At 42.3% G+C, this 15749-nt stretch overlaps 1 protein-coding gene across 2 annotated transcripts in view; it reads left to right on the top strand.

Annotated features, from left to right (window-relative positions):
- Positions 1-15749, top strand: part of LOC141110607 (cornifelin homolog B-like) — a 66117-nt gene that overhangs the window by 904 nt on the left and 49464 nt on the right. Inside the window, exon 1 of one of the 2 annotated variants that reach the window (XM_073602046.1) lies at positions 2260-2767. The exons of the other annotated variant lie outside the window; for it this stretch is intronic. Within the exon in view, the coding sequence (XP_073458147.1) occupies positions 2753-2767 (15 nt within the window). The 5' untranslated portion in view covers positions 2260-2752. Of the gene's footprint in view, positions 1-2259; positions 2768-15749 lie in introns of those variants that run through there. 2 annotated transcript variants of the gene reach the window in all.

Genomic DNA, 15749 nt, shown 5'->3' with positions numbered 1-15749 from the left:
CGTCGACACCCTGAATTCGACCAACTATGGTAGTGTCATCTGCAATTTTGAGGACACTATTCATTGGAAAATAGGGAGTATAGTCACAAGTGTATAACAAGTAGAGGAGAGGACTCAATACACAGCCCTGTGGCAATCCTATACTAATTAAGCACTTGGAGGAAACATATTTACCTAGTCTCACCGCTTGTGGGCGATTAACCAGAAAGTCCCATGTCCATAAACAAAGGGACCCTGGCACTTTTAGCTTCAGCATTTTAGTAACTAATAAGTCCAGAATTACGGGTTGAATGCAGCACTGCAATCAATAAACAGCATTTTTACATAATTGCCAGGGGACTCTAGGTGACTTAGAGCCTCTTCCAATGCAAAAGCAATAGCATCCTCCGTGCTTCTGTTTGCCCTATATGCAAACTGATGAGGATCAAGATTGTCTGGTAAGGCTGTTTTAATATGTCCTAACACCACTCTTTCAAAACATTTCATTACAAAGTTAGCGTAATAGGCCTGTTGTCTTTTTAACTATCTACATTTGTGGTTTTAGGGATTGAAGTAATAATAGTTGATTTTAGGCAAGTTGGTACTGCAGCTAGCGATAATGATCTGTTAAGTATCTTAGTAAAGACACCTGCCAGTTCATCCGCACAGGCCTTAATAACCCTCCCCGGGATGCCATTGGGAACCTTTGCTTTTCTAGCATTTATGGACTTGAATGCCCGTTGCACCTCATATTCTTGCACAAGAGGCAAGATGTCATCCAGACCCAACTCTGGAAAATGTGTTTTCCAAAAATCAGTAAACTCAAAACGTGCAAAAAAATATTTAGTTCCCCAGCTAATTGAATACTTTGCTTAGCATCTATGTTCTTACCTTCTCTGTGGTTAAGAATATGCTGTAGCCCTTTCCAACCTTCTCGTGGGTTATTTCCCTTAACATATTCCTCAATTCTGCTTTTAAAATCAGATTTGACCTCTTTTATAACTCTTTAAGTTCGCCCTAGCCTCTCTGTACTTTATACTATCACCATCCCTAAAAGCATTATCCCGTTCCCTCAGAAGACACCTAACCCTCTTTGTCATCCAGGGCTTCTGATTAGAGAAAACCCTGATGTGTTTAACCACTGTGACATTATCTACACAGGGTAGTATGTAACTCATGGGTGCTCAACCTGTGGCCCTCCAGCTGTTTTGGAACTGCAAGTCCCATCCTGCCTCTGCCTTTGGTAGCCATGCGTGTAACTCAGTGGCTTGCAATGCCTCATGGGACTTGTAGTTCTGTAACAGCTGGAGGGCCACAGGTTGAGCACCAATGATGTAACTCAACACCGCACCAGTGTACGCGTTTAGATCCTGCTGTTCAAATAGGTCCCAGTTTGTCCTTTCAAAGCAGTCTTGCAGCTGTTCAAGAGAACCTGCTGGCCACGTCCTTACCCCCCTAAGCTCTGATGACCTACTCTGCCTAATGGGGATATACAGTGGGATAAGAAAGATAGAGAGATGATTTGACTGGCCAAGATGTGGTAAAGCAATAGCTCTATAAGCTTTCTTGATGTTACAAAAGAACATATCTAATATATTTCCACCTCTAGTAGCACATTTCACAAATTAATGGAGTCCTGGAAGCACGGACCCCAGTTTTACATGATTGAAGTCTCCAGCAATCACCAGTACCTCATCAGGTTGTGCACACTGAAATGTATCTTTTGTTTTCACCAACAGGTCCAGAGCCACTACAGCATTTGCATCTGGTGGTATATAAACCGCAAGGATGAGTTCCGCCATAAACTCTCTTGGCGAGTAAAAGGGCCTGCATTTCACAGCCAAAAATTCTAAATCTGGGGAACAATAAATAGTTAGCAAAAATCTTGCTATCTGAACACCAGGCATTTAAAATATATATACAAAGCCTCCCTCCCCTACTCTTTCCCGAATCTCTGGTCCTGTCCTGCCGAAAGAGTCCGTCCAGTTAACTGCATAGCAGTTTCCGGAATAATAATGTGAAGCCAAGTCTCCATTATCACCATCACACAACAGTTAATGGGTCTCTACCAGTTTACTACGACCATGGAAAAGAGTCATTGTACGCAGATATTTCTGCCTTGCTTCTGACATGTATTTTGTGAAGAACTTCAAAGGAAATGGAGTGCAGTATTTGAATTTTTGAATCTCACGTAGCATTAAGATTCTTTGCAAGTTACTCATGCAAAGGCGCCATATAATATTGTAATGAAGCTTCCAGGTACAGGTAAAGTGAACATGTATCGTGTATCATCACTCGATCTTAAAACAAGCCTTTAAAAAGAGGATATAAAGGCTGAAAACTCCTTCTAAAAAGAAAAAAAAAAAACTAACTACCTTCAAAGTGTACCCACCCCCTACAGTGTTGGGCCCCTTGCAGCTACCCAATCTTGCCTTTATAGTAATCCACCTCTGACTATATTACAGGTCTGAATTTGTAGAACCTTAGGTGATCACCTCATCTTAACGTCAGCGGCCTATTATTTTAGTCAAGAAAAGCAGAAGAACAAGTCTATCACAATTGTTACAAGTAGAAAAAAAAATACAAATAAGATGGCAGAGGAATGTGGAGAGAGGGGGAGTTGATGGGGAGTTGATGTAAAGAAAATAAGCAGACCCAGACTTTATAGAAGGCTGAGGGAGGTACTACGTTGGGGGAGGGAGGTTATGTGACTCAAATGAATGGACTAGCTAGCTAGTTGGTTTCCCTATTCTACAATACCTTTGTCTGAACAATGTCTGCACAGCAAGTAAGTGTCAGCTCTTTACTCATTTATTGCACTTCCAGAGAAGAACTATATACACTTGTTGCAAAAAAATGTGTAGAAATGTATTTACAGGCATTTATAGATTGCAGGTGCCTCTGGCACCACTATCAGGAATAGTATTGGGTTTGAAACCTTCATGTTTTTGTCTTTGCAGATGTCTGATTTTGCACCCACTTTTTTGAGCACTTTAGTTTACGTTTAACCTGCTCAGGGCTTGCTTAATATTTGCTGACCAGCTTTTGAAGAACACTACATTTTTGTTTGCTAGCTTTGGGTGGTCACTGGTGATGCAAAGGTCCCACACGATCCTTGGGTATAAGTTGTGGCCATATAGTGTGACCAAATCCCCATATTTTTTGCTTATTTGCTGAAAATGTTCAGGTGTTTTTAATAGCCTTGCAGGATTTAAATGTCATTTTAGTATGTGTGCACTGTAATCTTTTCTTCCGTTTGTCAGTTTTATAGCTTAGCTGCACCATCTAATGTTATGCATTATTATGCCCCGTACACACGGTCGGCTTTTCCGACGGAAAATGTTCGTCGGGAGATTGTTGTCGGAAATTCCGACCGTGTGTAGGCTCCATCCGACATTTTCCATCGGAATTCTCGTCACACAAAATTTGAGATCTGGATCTCAAACTTTTCCGACAACAAAATCTGTTGTCGTAAATTCCGATCGTGTGTACACAATTCCGACACACAAAGTTCCACGCATGCTCGGAATCAAGCAGAAGAGCCGCACTGGCTATTGAACTTCATTTTTCTCGGCTACTTGTAAGTGTTGTACGTCACCGCGTTCTTGAATTTCCGACAAGATTTGTGTGACCGTGTGTATGCAAGACAAGTTTGAGCCAACATCCGTCGGAAAAAATCCATGGATTTTGTTGTCGGAATGTCCGACCGTGTGTACACGGCATTAGGGTGTGCCCCCCAAGTCTATCGTTGTTTGGGTATAAGTTGAGACTAGGGGATGATACTAAGCAAAGAAGTCTTGTTTATCTTAAATGATGAATACTTGTTATCACACATGGAGAATCTCCAACTTCTCCTAATGAAATGAGTAAAGATAGGTGGTAATCACGCCCGTACCACTCCTCTCCATTGACTAAGTCACGAAAACTGTACCCAACCTTATTAAGCATATCTAAGTTGAGTTGTCCTCTGTGGCATAATTGTGTAGACCAAATTTAGACAAACCAGGTACAATTTTAAATAAATCTAAACATAGTTTTTAAAATGTTGCCAATTGTATAGTATGACAAGATCTGAAAATTGTCTGTTCTACAAATAATCACAGGTTGCTGCTTTAGCTACATACCTGCATTAGTCTTTTCCGTGGTGAAATTAACTGATTTAATTATGTTTAATTTATTTTTGCCAATTTTATAGACAGATTTCAGTCCTAACATGAATTTTAAGTTCCAATAGACATTGGAGATCTTTCAATAGATACGGTTGTGTTCTTTTAAATATTTAGCCAATGTTTGTTTTTCCTCCAACTTGCACTGACAAGCATTTGCATGGGAACCTCCGTGCATACGTGCTTTCAGAATAAAAGCATGTATCCGTGGTAGCATGTTAAGACTTCAAAGTGTTGTACACATACTAACTGTTTCCTGTGTAATATCTACTGTACTGGGTAATACTTCTTCTCTGCAATCACTTGCAATTTAGTTTTTTTTTTTTTTGTTTTTTTAAGAATTCTCTTAAGATTTTTTTCTTCTTTAGATTTTTAGAGGTTTTTCTAAATGACTGAATTATATTCTATGCTTACATACATATACTGTATATAGACATCACGCCTCTATGTGCTAGTTGAATATCTCATTCCAAAACCAAGGGCATTATTATGGAGTTGGACCCCCCGTATCTGGCTATAACATCCTCCACTCTTCTGAGAAGGCTCTCCACCAGATTTCGTAGTGTGTCTGTGGGAATTTGTGCCTATTCTGCCAAAAGAGCATTTGTTAGGTCAAGTACCAATGATGGATGAGAAGATTTGGCTCACAATCTTTATTCCAAATCATCTCAAATGTGTAGGGTTGAGGTCTGAGCTCACCAAACTCATCAAACTATTTATGGATTTGGCTTTGTACAAAGGGGTACAGTCATGCTGGAATGGTAAAGGGCCTTCCCCAAACTGTTGCCACAAGGTTGCAAGTACACAATTGTCTAAAATGTCTTTGTATGCTATAGCTGCAGCATTAACAGTACTATTCACTGGAAATACCTGAACGTAATCATTTGGAGGGATGTCCACATATAGTTGTTGTGATGTATAGGTGTCAGTTTGAGTCTCTTTTGCAGAAAGATAGTTTTGTCTGGTTGTTTCCATTGTTACTGGAAATAGTTGATACTTTGAGGTCAAGTACTGTTATTGCTGGGATTTATATTAAGCTCCACAGACACCTAGTAGTAAATAATCATTATTCAAGCTGTGGAGCATGAGGTCTGGGAACCATCCAGGAAGCTGACATTTACTGTATATAGGATTTTTTTTCATAAGATAATATAATAAGTATGAATGTTGTGGCCATCATGTAATGCCGCGTACACACGATCGGACATTCCAACAACAAAATCCATTGATTTTTTCCGACGGATGTTGGCTTCAACTTGTCTTGCATACACACGGTCACACAAATCTTGTCTGAAATTCCGAACGTCAAGAACGCAGTGACGTACAACACGTACAACGAGCTGAGAAAAATTAAGTTCAATAGCCAGTGCGGCTCTTCTGCTTGATTCCGAGCATGCGTGGAATTTTGTGTATTGGAATTGTGTATACACAATCGGAATTTACGACAACGGATTTTGTTGTCGGAAAATTTGAGATCCAGATATTTGAGATTTGTGTGGCGGAAATTCCGATGGAGAATGTCCGATGGAGAATGTCCGATGGAGCCTACACACAGTCAGAATTTTCGACAACAAGCTCCCATCGAACATTTTCCAACAGAAAATCCGACCGTGTGTGCGGGGCATAAGTGTACACATGGTCACAAAACACATCATAGAAAGGTCAAAACTGCAAGGGGGGCAAAGCAGGATGGACTCTCAATGTTTTTTTTTGTTTTTGTTTTATTACCCGTATTTATATAGTGTATGGTTACCAGTGTGTTGCACAACTGAATGTGCAAATTGTAAAGTTTAATGGTCTATAAATTTCTCAGGAAGTCCAGAGTCTACTCTGCAACTATACTATAAAACAAAAGGAGCAATATCCCTAGCCCTAGTTACAGTCATCTTAATCCAGTATTGCAATAGGCTATATAATTTACACAACCATTTGATGTCAGTAGCTGTTCTCCAGTGGTGTACACCAATAAAGAAGTTGTTACAATTACAAAATAAGCATGCGGTATGTGAATCCAGAAAAGTATAATCGTTTCCAAGATCAGGTCCCAGTCATATTCCAACAGATATCTGCTTAGATAGTATCCTCTAAATGATCCTCAGATATTGGTATTGAAGCCCCATCGTGTGGGTTCACTAGTTGGCCATAACCTGGAGAGCACACCTCCCAACTTTTTGAGATGGGAACGAGGGACACCTATGAGCAAAAGTATGTAGGCATAGGACACACCCCCTTAAAGGCGAATTATACAAAAAAATGATTAGTTAACCACTTACTGGGCACCTAAACCCCCTTTCTGCCCAGGCCAATTTTCAGCTTTCGGTGCTGTCACTCTTTGAATGACAATTGCGCGGTCATGCAACACTGTACCCAAATTAAATTTTTATCATTTTTTTCACACAAATAGAGCTTTCTTTTGGTGGTATTTAATCACTCCTGGGTTTTTAATTTTTTGCTAAAAAAACAAAAAGGGCGAAAATTATTATTAAAAAAAAAAAAAAAGTTTCAGAGTTTGTTATAAAATTTTGCAAACAGGTAATTTTTCTCCTTCACTGATGTACGCTGATGAGGCTGCACTGATGGGCACTGATAGGCTGCACTAATGGGCACTGATAAGGCAGCACTGATGGGCACTTATAGGTGGCACTGATGAGGAGGCACTGGTGGGCACTGATAGGTGGCACTGATGGGCACTGATGGGTGGCACTAAAGGGCACTGATTGGTGGCACTGATAGGTGGCACTAATAGGTGGCACTGATAGGCGCCACTGAAGGGCACTGTTAGGAGGCACTAAAAGGCACTGATAGGTGGCACTGATGGGTGGTACTGATGGGCACTGGTAGGTAACACTGATAGGCAGCACTGATAGGTGGCACTGATGATGAGGCACTGATGGGCACTGATGGCACTGATAGGTGGCAATGGTACAGTATCTCACAAAAGTGACATTTTACTCACATTTTTGTAAATATTTTATTATATCTTTTCATGTGACAACACTGAAGAAATGACACTTTGCTACAATGTAAGTAGTGAGTGTACAGCTTGTATAACAGTGTCAATTTGCTGCCCCCTAAAAATAACTCAACACACATCCATTAATGTGTAAACTGCTGGCAACCAAAGTGAGTACACCCCTAAGTGAAAATGTCCAAATTGGGCCCAAAGTGTCAATATTTTGTGTGGCCACCATTATTTTCCAGCACTGCCTTAATCCTCTTGGGCATGGAGTTCACCAGAGCTTCACAGGTTGCCACTGGAGTCCTCTTCCACTCCTCCATGATGACATCACAAAGCTGGTGGATGTTAGAGACCTTGCGCTCCTCCACCTTCCGTTTGAAGATGCCCCACAGATGCTCAATAGGGTTTAGGCCTGGAGACATACTTGGCCAGTCCATCACCTTTACCCTCAGCATCTTCACCAGTATCGGTTAATAGGATCCCACACTAGTAAAGTGAAGTGTGAGAAACAGAGACTGGACACACAGACACACAAAAAAATCACATAGAGATAACAGAAAGTCCAGACGCCAAATCACCATACACACAAAGATTGTCAGCGGGATACCCCACTTACCTAGTTAAGAAAGATTAGTTCCAGTGGAAAGCATGTATAGACAATCTGTGTTTGTATGGTCCGCAGGGATAGGAAAGATACAATTGGAAAAGTCGTGCTAGACTCAATGAGAGAGGCGGCTGTTACTAGGATTTGTGAAATGAGATCACAAACAATATTCTAGTGTTTGGAGCATCTGTATCCACATAAATCAATACTGTGATCACTAGGGTCAGTGAAGGGTGGGTGGAGGTTGCTCCTGTCGACTATTAAGTCTAGAGTGTGGAACTCCTAGCATAAGATGAACAGTTACCACATTGAAGATGAAAATGCTGCTGCTAAGTGTCCACTGGCTGCTGTTTTTAAAAAACAGGAGTCTCTTAGCCACGAGATGAATGCCTGCCTGTACGATGTTGCTCAGGTTCCCGAGTTCACTGGCATATATAGTGCAGTCAGGTCTAAGCCAAATAGGCTTCAATTCATCAGATATAGATATCTGAAAGTACTGCCCACAGTGAATTAAGACCCAAATAGTAGGCAGACTGTATGTCAAATTATCAAGCAGGCTATTGGGCAATTGCAGCTATGCACGGCAGTTCCTACACGAGGCATGGAGCAGAAGACGATCCCACGTTACCACATTCTGTAGGTTGCGAATCTACCAAGCTCACGGCCGTGATCGTAAAATGCATGCTGTGTGTCCCAGGTTGTCTGTGACCAGGTAAGAAAACTCAACAGCCTGGTAGCCATGGGAGCCAGATGGTTCACAGGGCGATTCTCGGTAATTCCGTTTAAATACGTATGTGGTTCGGATCGCCAATCATCTCGCTGCAGTTCCTAATGCCTGTTGGATTGGGGGATCGTTTGGATGGCGTCACGTGACTGTGATGACGTCAACGCGTTTTGCAACGAAGAGTGGCATAGCTTTGTCAGGACAGGGGCTCCAGTAATCCATGTCCTTAGTTTTCTTGTTTTCAGCAAACTGTTTGCGGGCTTTCTTGTGTATCATCTTTAAAAAAGGCTTCCTTCTTAGACAGCAGCCGTGAAGACCAATTTGATGCAGTGTGCGGCGTATGGTCTGAGCATTGACACGCTGACCCCCCACCCCTTCAACCTCTGCAGCAATGCTGGCAGCACTCATACGTCTATTTCCCAAAGACAACCTCTGGATATGATGCTGAGCCCGTGCACTCAACTTCTTTGGTTGACCATGGTGAGGCCTGTTCTGAGTGGAACCTGTCCTGTTAAACTGCTGTATGGTCTTGGCCACCGTGCTGCAGCTCATTTTCAGGGTCTTGGCAATCTTCTTATAGCCTAGGCCAACTTTATGTAGAGCAACAAAAAAAATTTTCAGATCCTCAGAGAGTTCTTTGCCATGAGGTGCCATGTTGAACTTCCAGTGACCAGTATGAGAGAGTGAGAGCGATAACTCCAAATTTAACACACCTGCTCCCCATTCACACCTGAGACCTTGTAACACTAACGAGTCACATGACACCAGGGAGGGAAAATGGTATAATTGGGCCCAATTTGGACATTATCACTTCATTTTAAGGACCCAGGTTGACGAATCCTTTAGTCATGATATTCTAGATTGATATAAATCAGAGGCATTTTAATCACATTTTAACAGGTAATTGCCCTCAAAGATTAACGTGCAAATACTGCTGTGGTGGCTTCATTAGTATGGCCACAAATTCAGTGATTGCACGTTTTATAGTGTTCCTCAGTGCACTGCCGTACTGTATCCTCTTCTATAATTGGAGTTTTCAATACATAGCAGTGTCCCTGTGGTGATTATTTATTCAAATTAGCATATATGTACTCTATTATGTAGTCACCCACAATGCAATATATCATATAAGAACATGGCAGCCACAACCAAGCTTAAATGTCTGCCAAAAAGTGTTCATTTGTTCAAACATGGTGCCACATCGGTCCATCCAGTAGATTGCCACTAAAGCATAGTACACACTATCAGTTTTTTGGTTGAATGAATTCTCCACCATTGGCTGAGAGTTCTGATCGGGAGCTGGTCGACTGCTGATTTTTCAGCATCCTCATCCAACAGAAGCTGGCCAAAGGGCCAGCTTCTTTCGGATCGGCTGCCTTACACACAGGCCGAATGACGGCCGGATTTTACTGAAGCGGCCGATGTCACCCGTGTGTATGGGGCTTTGATTTCAACTTTGACACTGTACAGAAAAGGCCTTATGTTCATTTTGAATTCATAGTTTCCAATATAGATGCTCAGGATAACGATCAAAGTCCCCCTCATCTAGGAGCCAAAACATAAGGCTGTGTGATTACTTCTACAGGCAAAGAAAACATGATGGAACCTTGAATGGTGTCTGTCTGAGCACTTTTGCCGGCTCCAGCTTGCTGCTCTGACCAAGGCACATGGCAAGTCAAGGATCTGCCCTGTTTTCTTCACTCATGGAAAGAATCACACAGCCATATGTTGCAGCCGGGTGGGGCCAGTGAAACTGGTCAGCTTCCATAAAGGAGTCCCTCCTGTTCCCCACGCCTGTGAAAGGAATCACACAAACATAGGACCCATCCAGGTGGAGTTGATGAAGCAATAAGGTGCCGTTCAAGGCTCCGTCCTGTTTTGCTCACCTATGGAAGGAATAAAACAGCCAAATATATGAGCCTTCTTGTAAAAGGGGACTTTTGGTGGGTTTTTGCATGGATTTTGTTTGAACCTATTAGGCGCAGGACCAAGATTTGAATGAGATTTTGTACATTGATAGAAAACAATTGTGGTATTTTAATCTCAACTCCATGATTGTTATTGCATATTTACATTTATTTTATTTATTTATTTATTTCAGGTACTTATATAGCAGTGTTTCTCAACTCCAGTCCTCAAGGCACCCCAACAGGTCATGTTTTCAGGCTTTCCATTATTTTGCACAGGTGATTTGATCAGTTTCACTGCCTTAGTAATTACCACAGCCATTTCATGTGAGGGAAATCCTGAAAACATGACCTGTTGGAGCGCCTTGAGGACTGGAGTTGAGAAACACTGTTATATAGCACCGTCAATTTATGCAGCACTTTACATATACATTGTACATTCACATCAGTCCCTACCCTCAAGGAGCTTACAATCTAAGGTCCCTAACTCACATTCATACATACACATACTGGGGACAATTTAGACAGGATCCAATTAACCTACCAGCATGTCTTTGGAGTGTGGGAGGAAACCGGGGTACCCGGAGGAAACCCACGCAGGCACAGGGAGAACATGCAAACTCCAGGCAGGTAGTGTCGTGGTTGGGATTTGAACCAGCGACCCTTCTTACTGCTAGGCAAAAGTGCTACCCACTACACCACTGTGCTGCCCCATTGGGCCTGTTTGGACCAATGTAAATATGCATATCTCATACCTGGGAGGCTGAAAATAAACGTAGTGGTCGGTGCTACTACAGTGATCACCAGGATCGTCCAGGTGCTGTGCCTAGATTTTTTGGCATACAATATATACAACCGCTTGAACCAATGTATATATGTATATGCCATACATGTGGAACTGCTGTGAAAGCAGAGAATTAAGCTGGCTACACATGGATCCAAAGTTCGATTGCTTCAGCAGCGACCATCCGAATTTTGACTCATGTAATGTATGGGCAGGCTGATTGTACAGAAGTGGATCTACTGACTTCTATACAAAGAGCCTGTTGGATAAATGCTGCTGGATCAGTGTTGCACCGTTCATTCCTATTGGCAACTGGGCATGTGAATAGGTGCAACGTTTTTGAGTAATGCGTATACTTTTGTGTGCTGGCATACAGTTTATCCAGTGATTAGACACCCCAGATGCTATTTGTTAATTTAGGGAAGACTACATTCTTGGAGGTTGTTTGGAAGCAGTGGTCTTGCTGCAGAGGTCTGACTTCCCTGCTGAGTCAGACCTTTAGATCTACAATCAGAAAAGCTAATGCACCCAGCTGATTGGAAAGTTATGGCTACCATGGTGATTTCCAGCTTCCATGGGGATCCCACAGATATTGTATATACCAGGGATGTGTGGTGAGGTCAATGGCTGGTGAGGCACTGGCTAGTATCAGAGCCAGATACACACAGGTTACATACGCTGCGATCATTAGAACGAGAGCAATAATTCTAACACTAGACCTCCTCTGTAACTCTAAACATGTAACCTGTAAAAAAATCCTAAAGCGTCTCCTATGGAGATTTATAAGTACTGAAGTTTGGAGCCATTCCACAAGTGTGCGCAATTTTAACCACTTAAAGGGGTTGTAAACCCCTTTTAATGCAGCAGTGCCCCCGAGCCCCCCTTATACTTACCCCCAAATTTGAGCGACGGGAATGAGAACACCAGCTCTGTCCGGTGTCTCGTGTCCTGATTAGATAGATTGATAGCAGCGCAGCCATTGGCTCCTGCTGCTGTCAATCAAATCCAATGATGGCATTCATGCCTATGGACGCAAATGCTGGATTCGGGAGCGCGCCCGCAGGGTAACCCCCTCGGGAGAGCGCTTCTCCTAGGGAGTTATCTTATGTGGGGAGGAGCCGCGATCACCGCCGGGGGACCCCCAAAAGAGGATGTTCGGGGCCACTCTGTGCAAAACGAGCTGCACAGTGGAGGTAAGTATAACATGTTTGTTTTTAAAAAAAAAAAAAAAACAAACCCGAATGCCCCGTACACACGATCGGACATTTCGACAACAAAATAAATGGATTTTTTGCGCCGGATGTTGGCTCAAACTTGTCTTGCATACACACGGTTACACAAAGTTGGTCGGAAATTGCGAACGTCAAGAACGCGGTGACATACAACACCTACAATGAGCCAAGAAAAATTAAGTTCAATAGCCAGTGCGACTCTTCTGCGTTAAAAAAATGTTTTTTTCCTATTTATGTTAGTTTTTATTTTTTACTTTTACACTGTTCATCAGAGCTCATAGTAAGAGGCATTTTCAGAGACAGAAGTGGATAAATTTCAACAGCCAGCAACAGGGAGTTTCTCTAGAGGTTGTGTCAGTTGGACAGTTGTGTAATTTATGAAAAGGAAATGTAGCTGGCCACAAACGCAACTGCATCCCACCTCCCAAAAAGCCTTTGAGCAGATTTAATATAACGGTATATAGATGTATGCCAGTCAGCAGTACTGGCTACATGGCTTCTTCCAATGAATGACCAAAATATATAGAACAGAATAAAGGAAAAGAAACCGATCAGTCCTAACTGTCATGTAATTGTTTGCAACCGCAGACATAGACTTAAGTTAGGTAAAACAGTCCATACACTAATACATTTTTGAACAATTGTCCGTTCAAAAATTCCCAGTACATTCAAAGACTTGAAATTGTCGTTGGGAAGTACTTCAAAATTAGCTTTTACCATTCCATGTTTGAAATGAATGGACCTAAACTAACAAAAAACACATACACTATTGGAAATTTGTTTAAGAAAAAAATTCCAACCTGATTCTTCTAAATTTCACACCACAATGGTCGTAATTGAATGTCGATTTTACCCCACTAATGATTAGAAAATCCAACGAATGTTCTTAAAATGAAAAACTACATTCTATTAGCGTATGGCCAGCTTAACTCTCCAATAATTATTTCCAAAATGTAGGTAAAGAAATGCTAAAAATTACATATTTCGTTTTATTTGAGGGTTTTTATTTTTTGTAAATGTGGTTTTGGCTACTTTTAAGCTAGTTTTGAGACACGATTGGGCTGTTTTGTTTAATTTACATCTGGCAACCTGGACACAAACTCTTAAAGAGGACCTACTGTATAGTAAAATCACAATTGCACCATCCTAATCACCCTGCCCCCATAGAGGAACTTCACTCTCCCCATGCTTTTGGTCCTTCTCATCCCCCCTTACATGTTATAAATGGGTTCTCTTCAAAACACATCCTAACCCGCCCAGCGGATCCAGCGTTGTCCTGCAACGATCTGTTGTTCAGTTGTCTGTGCCTGTCCCCATCTTTGTCCTCTTCAGCCACCTGCCTCTTCCAGGTTCAGGCAGCCCAGCCCCTGATGACGCTGGGGCTGTTCTGTGAATGGGCTCCTAAAGCCTAGTGGGATGGGGATATGGGAATATCCTAAGAGGTTGTGGGAGCAGGAAACGTCCTTGTGGTCTGGGCCAGACCACCCTGGGAGGTGGGGCTGCCAAAAAAAGTTTTTTTAAATTCTCAAAATCACAAGTAATACCCCCCCCCCCGTCAAAAAAAAAACACAATCACCATCCTTATCACCCTTGCTCATTAAAGAGGAACTGCACTCTCCCTCCTTGATTGTTTTTCTCCCCATTATCCCCCTTACCCATTATGATGGGTTCTCGTCAAAATACATACTCACCTGCCCAGCGGATCCAGCTTTGTCCTGCAGTGATCCGCTGTTCAGTTGTCTGAACTTGTCGACATCTTTTTTCTCGTCAGCCAGCTGCTTCTTCCAGGTTCAGGCAGCCTGGCCCACCATGATTCTGGGCTCTGCCCCCAGCTGTTCTGTGAATGGGCTCCTGCAGCCTCCTGGGATATGTGACGGATATCCTAAGAGGTTGTGGGAGCAGGAAACATCCTTGTGCTGAGAGCCAGAATGGTGGTGGAGGGTGGGGTTTCCCAAATTTTTATAATTTTAAAAATCACAACAAATGCCCCCCCCCCAAAAAAAAACAAAACACACAACCGCCATCCTAATCACCCTTCCTCATTAAAGAGGAACTACACTCTCCCCCCTGCTTTTTTTTCCTCCCCATTCCCCCTTTCCCATTTTGCTGGGTTCTCTTCAAAATACATATTTACCTGCCCAATGGATCCTGTGTTGACCTGCAGCCATCCACTTAGTCCTCTTTAGCCAGCTGCCTCTCCCGGCTTCAGGCAGCCCAGCCCCCCCCCCTGCCATTTTGTGAATGTGCTCCCACAGTCTCTTGGTTTATGTGACAGGGATATCCTAAGAGGCTTTAGGAGCAGGAAACATCATTCTGGCCTAGGCCAGAATGGCGGTGAAGGGTAGAGCTGCTAGAGGGAAAACCAAAAGAAATGGCCCCCTTTTTCAAGAAAAACACCACACTATTATTATTCTGGAGGTGGGGGCGCAGGCAGAGACTATAAGTCAATTTGTGATGTAAATTTCCTCAGTTCCTAATTAACTGGTCAGGAATACACTTTGTGAGAGGCCCTGTGGAAAAAACTAAGGAGCCTGGTGGAAAATCTTTTGGTCGATCAGTGGCAGCACCCAAACAGATGCAGCCAATGTTTAGGTATTCTGACAGCCACCAGTGGCCTGACTACCCCAACATTGAATTCTTTTGGTAGGATGTAGTCACTGATCATCTGATAATTTCCCACCTGGGTCAGATGACTTTTATCAAACGTCTTTTTTAGTCTGATGACTTTTGCCCAATCCAGATAATTATGGCTGGATCGAGAGTTGTCTATGGGCCCACACCCCATAGCTGACTGATCTGAAATAGTCACTCCTGTGAAAAGTTTTCTAATTACAATTGTTTTTTCCAATAAAACCCTATGTGGCTGATATCTTATCTCTACAGTTGTCAAGTAAAGAGGCGGAGTCATTACAGTGCCTAATCTACTCTGTCTCCGGTAGCTAATTTACTTCTGTAATCTCTACATTTACTACAACATAAACAATGAAAGAGCAAACATGGATAATGTCACATTGAAAGTAAAGCTGGCCATACACTAGCAAAATGTTGTTAAACATTTTTCATTATCTGAACCTTTTTTTGATTTTCTAATGGTTAGTGCGAGAAAATTAGTGTTTTCTAGTGATGAGAAAATTAGAAGGATGCTCAACTGGCCAAAATTTGAGCCGCTGTTGGTACCAATTAGATCAGGGGTAGGCAACCTCGGCCCTCGGGATTTGTAGTTTCACCACAGCTGGAGGGCCCAGGTTGCCCACCCCTGACCTAGGTCAACCAAAAGTCGAATAAATAGTTGATTTTATTAAACTGTGTATTTACTGCGACACGGATAAAACCGTGTTGGGAATACCCCTGCTGCTAAACCAACCCTGTATGTGAAAAACACAACCTAAAATAA

The sequence above is a fragment of the Aquarana catesbeiana genome, linkage group LG10 (assembly GCF_042186555.1).
Source record: "Aquarana catesbeiana isolate 2022-GZ linkage group LG10, ASM4218655v1, whole genome shotgun sequence".
In the NCBI taxonomy this organism is placed as follows: Eukaryota; Metazoa; Chordata; class Amphibia; order Anura; family Ranidae; genus Aquarana; species Aquarana catesbeiana.
This window is presented reverse-complemented; position numbering and strand designations above follow the sequence as displayed.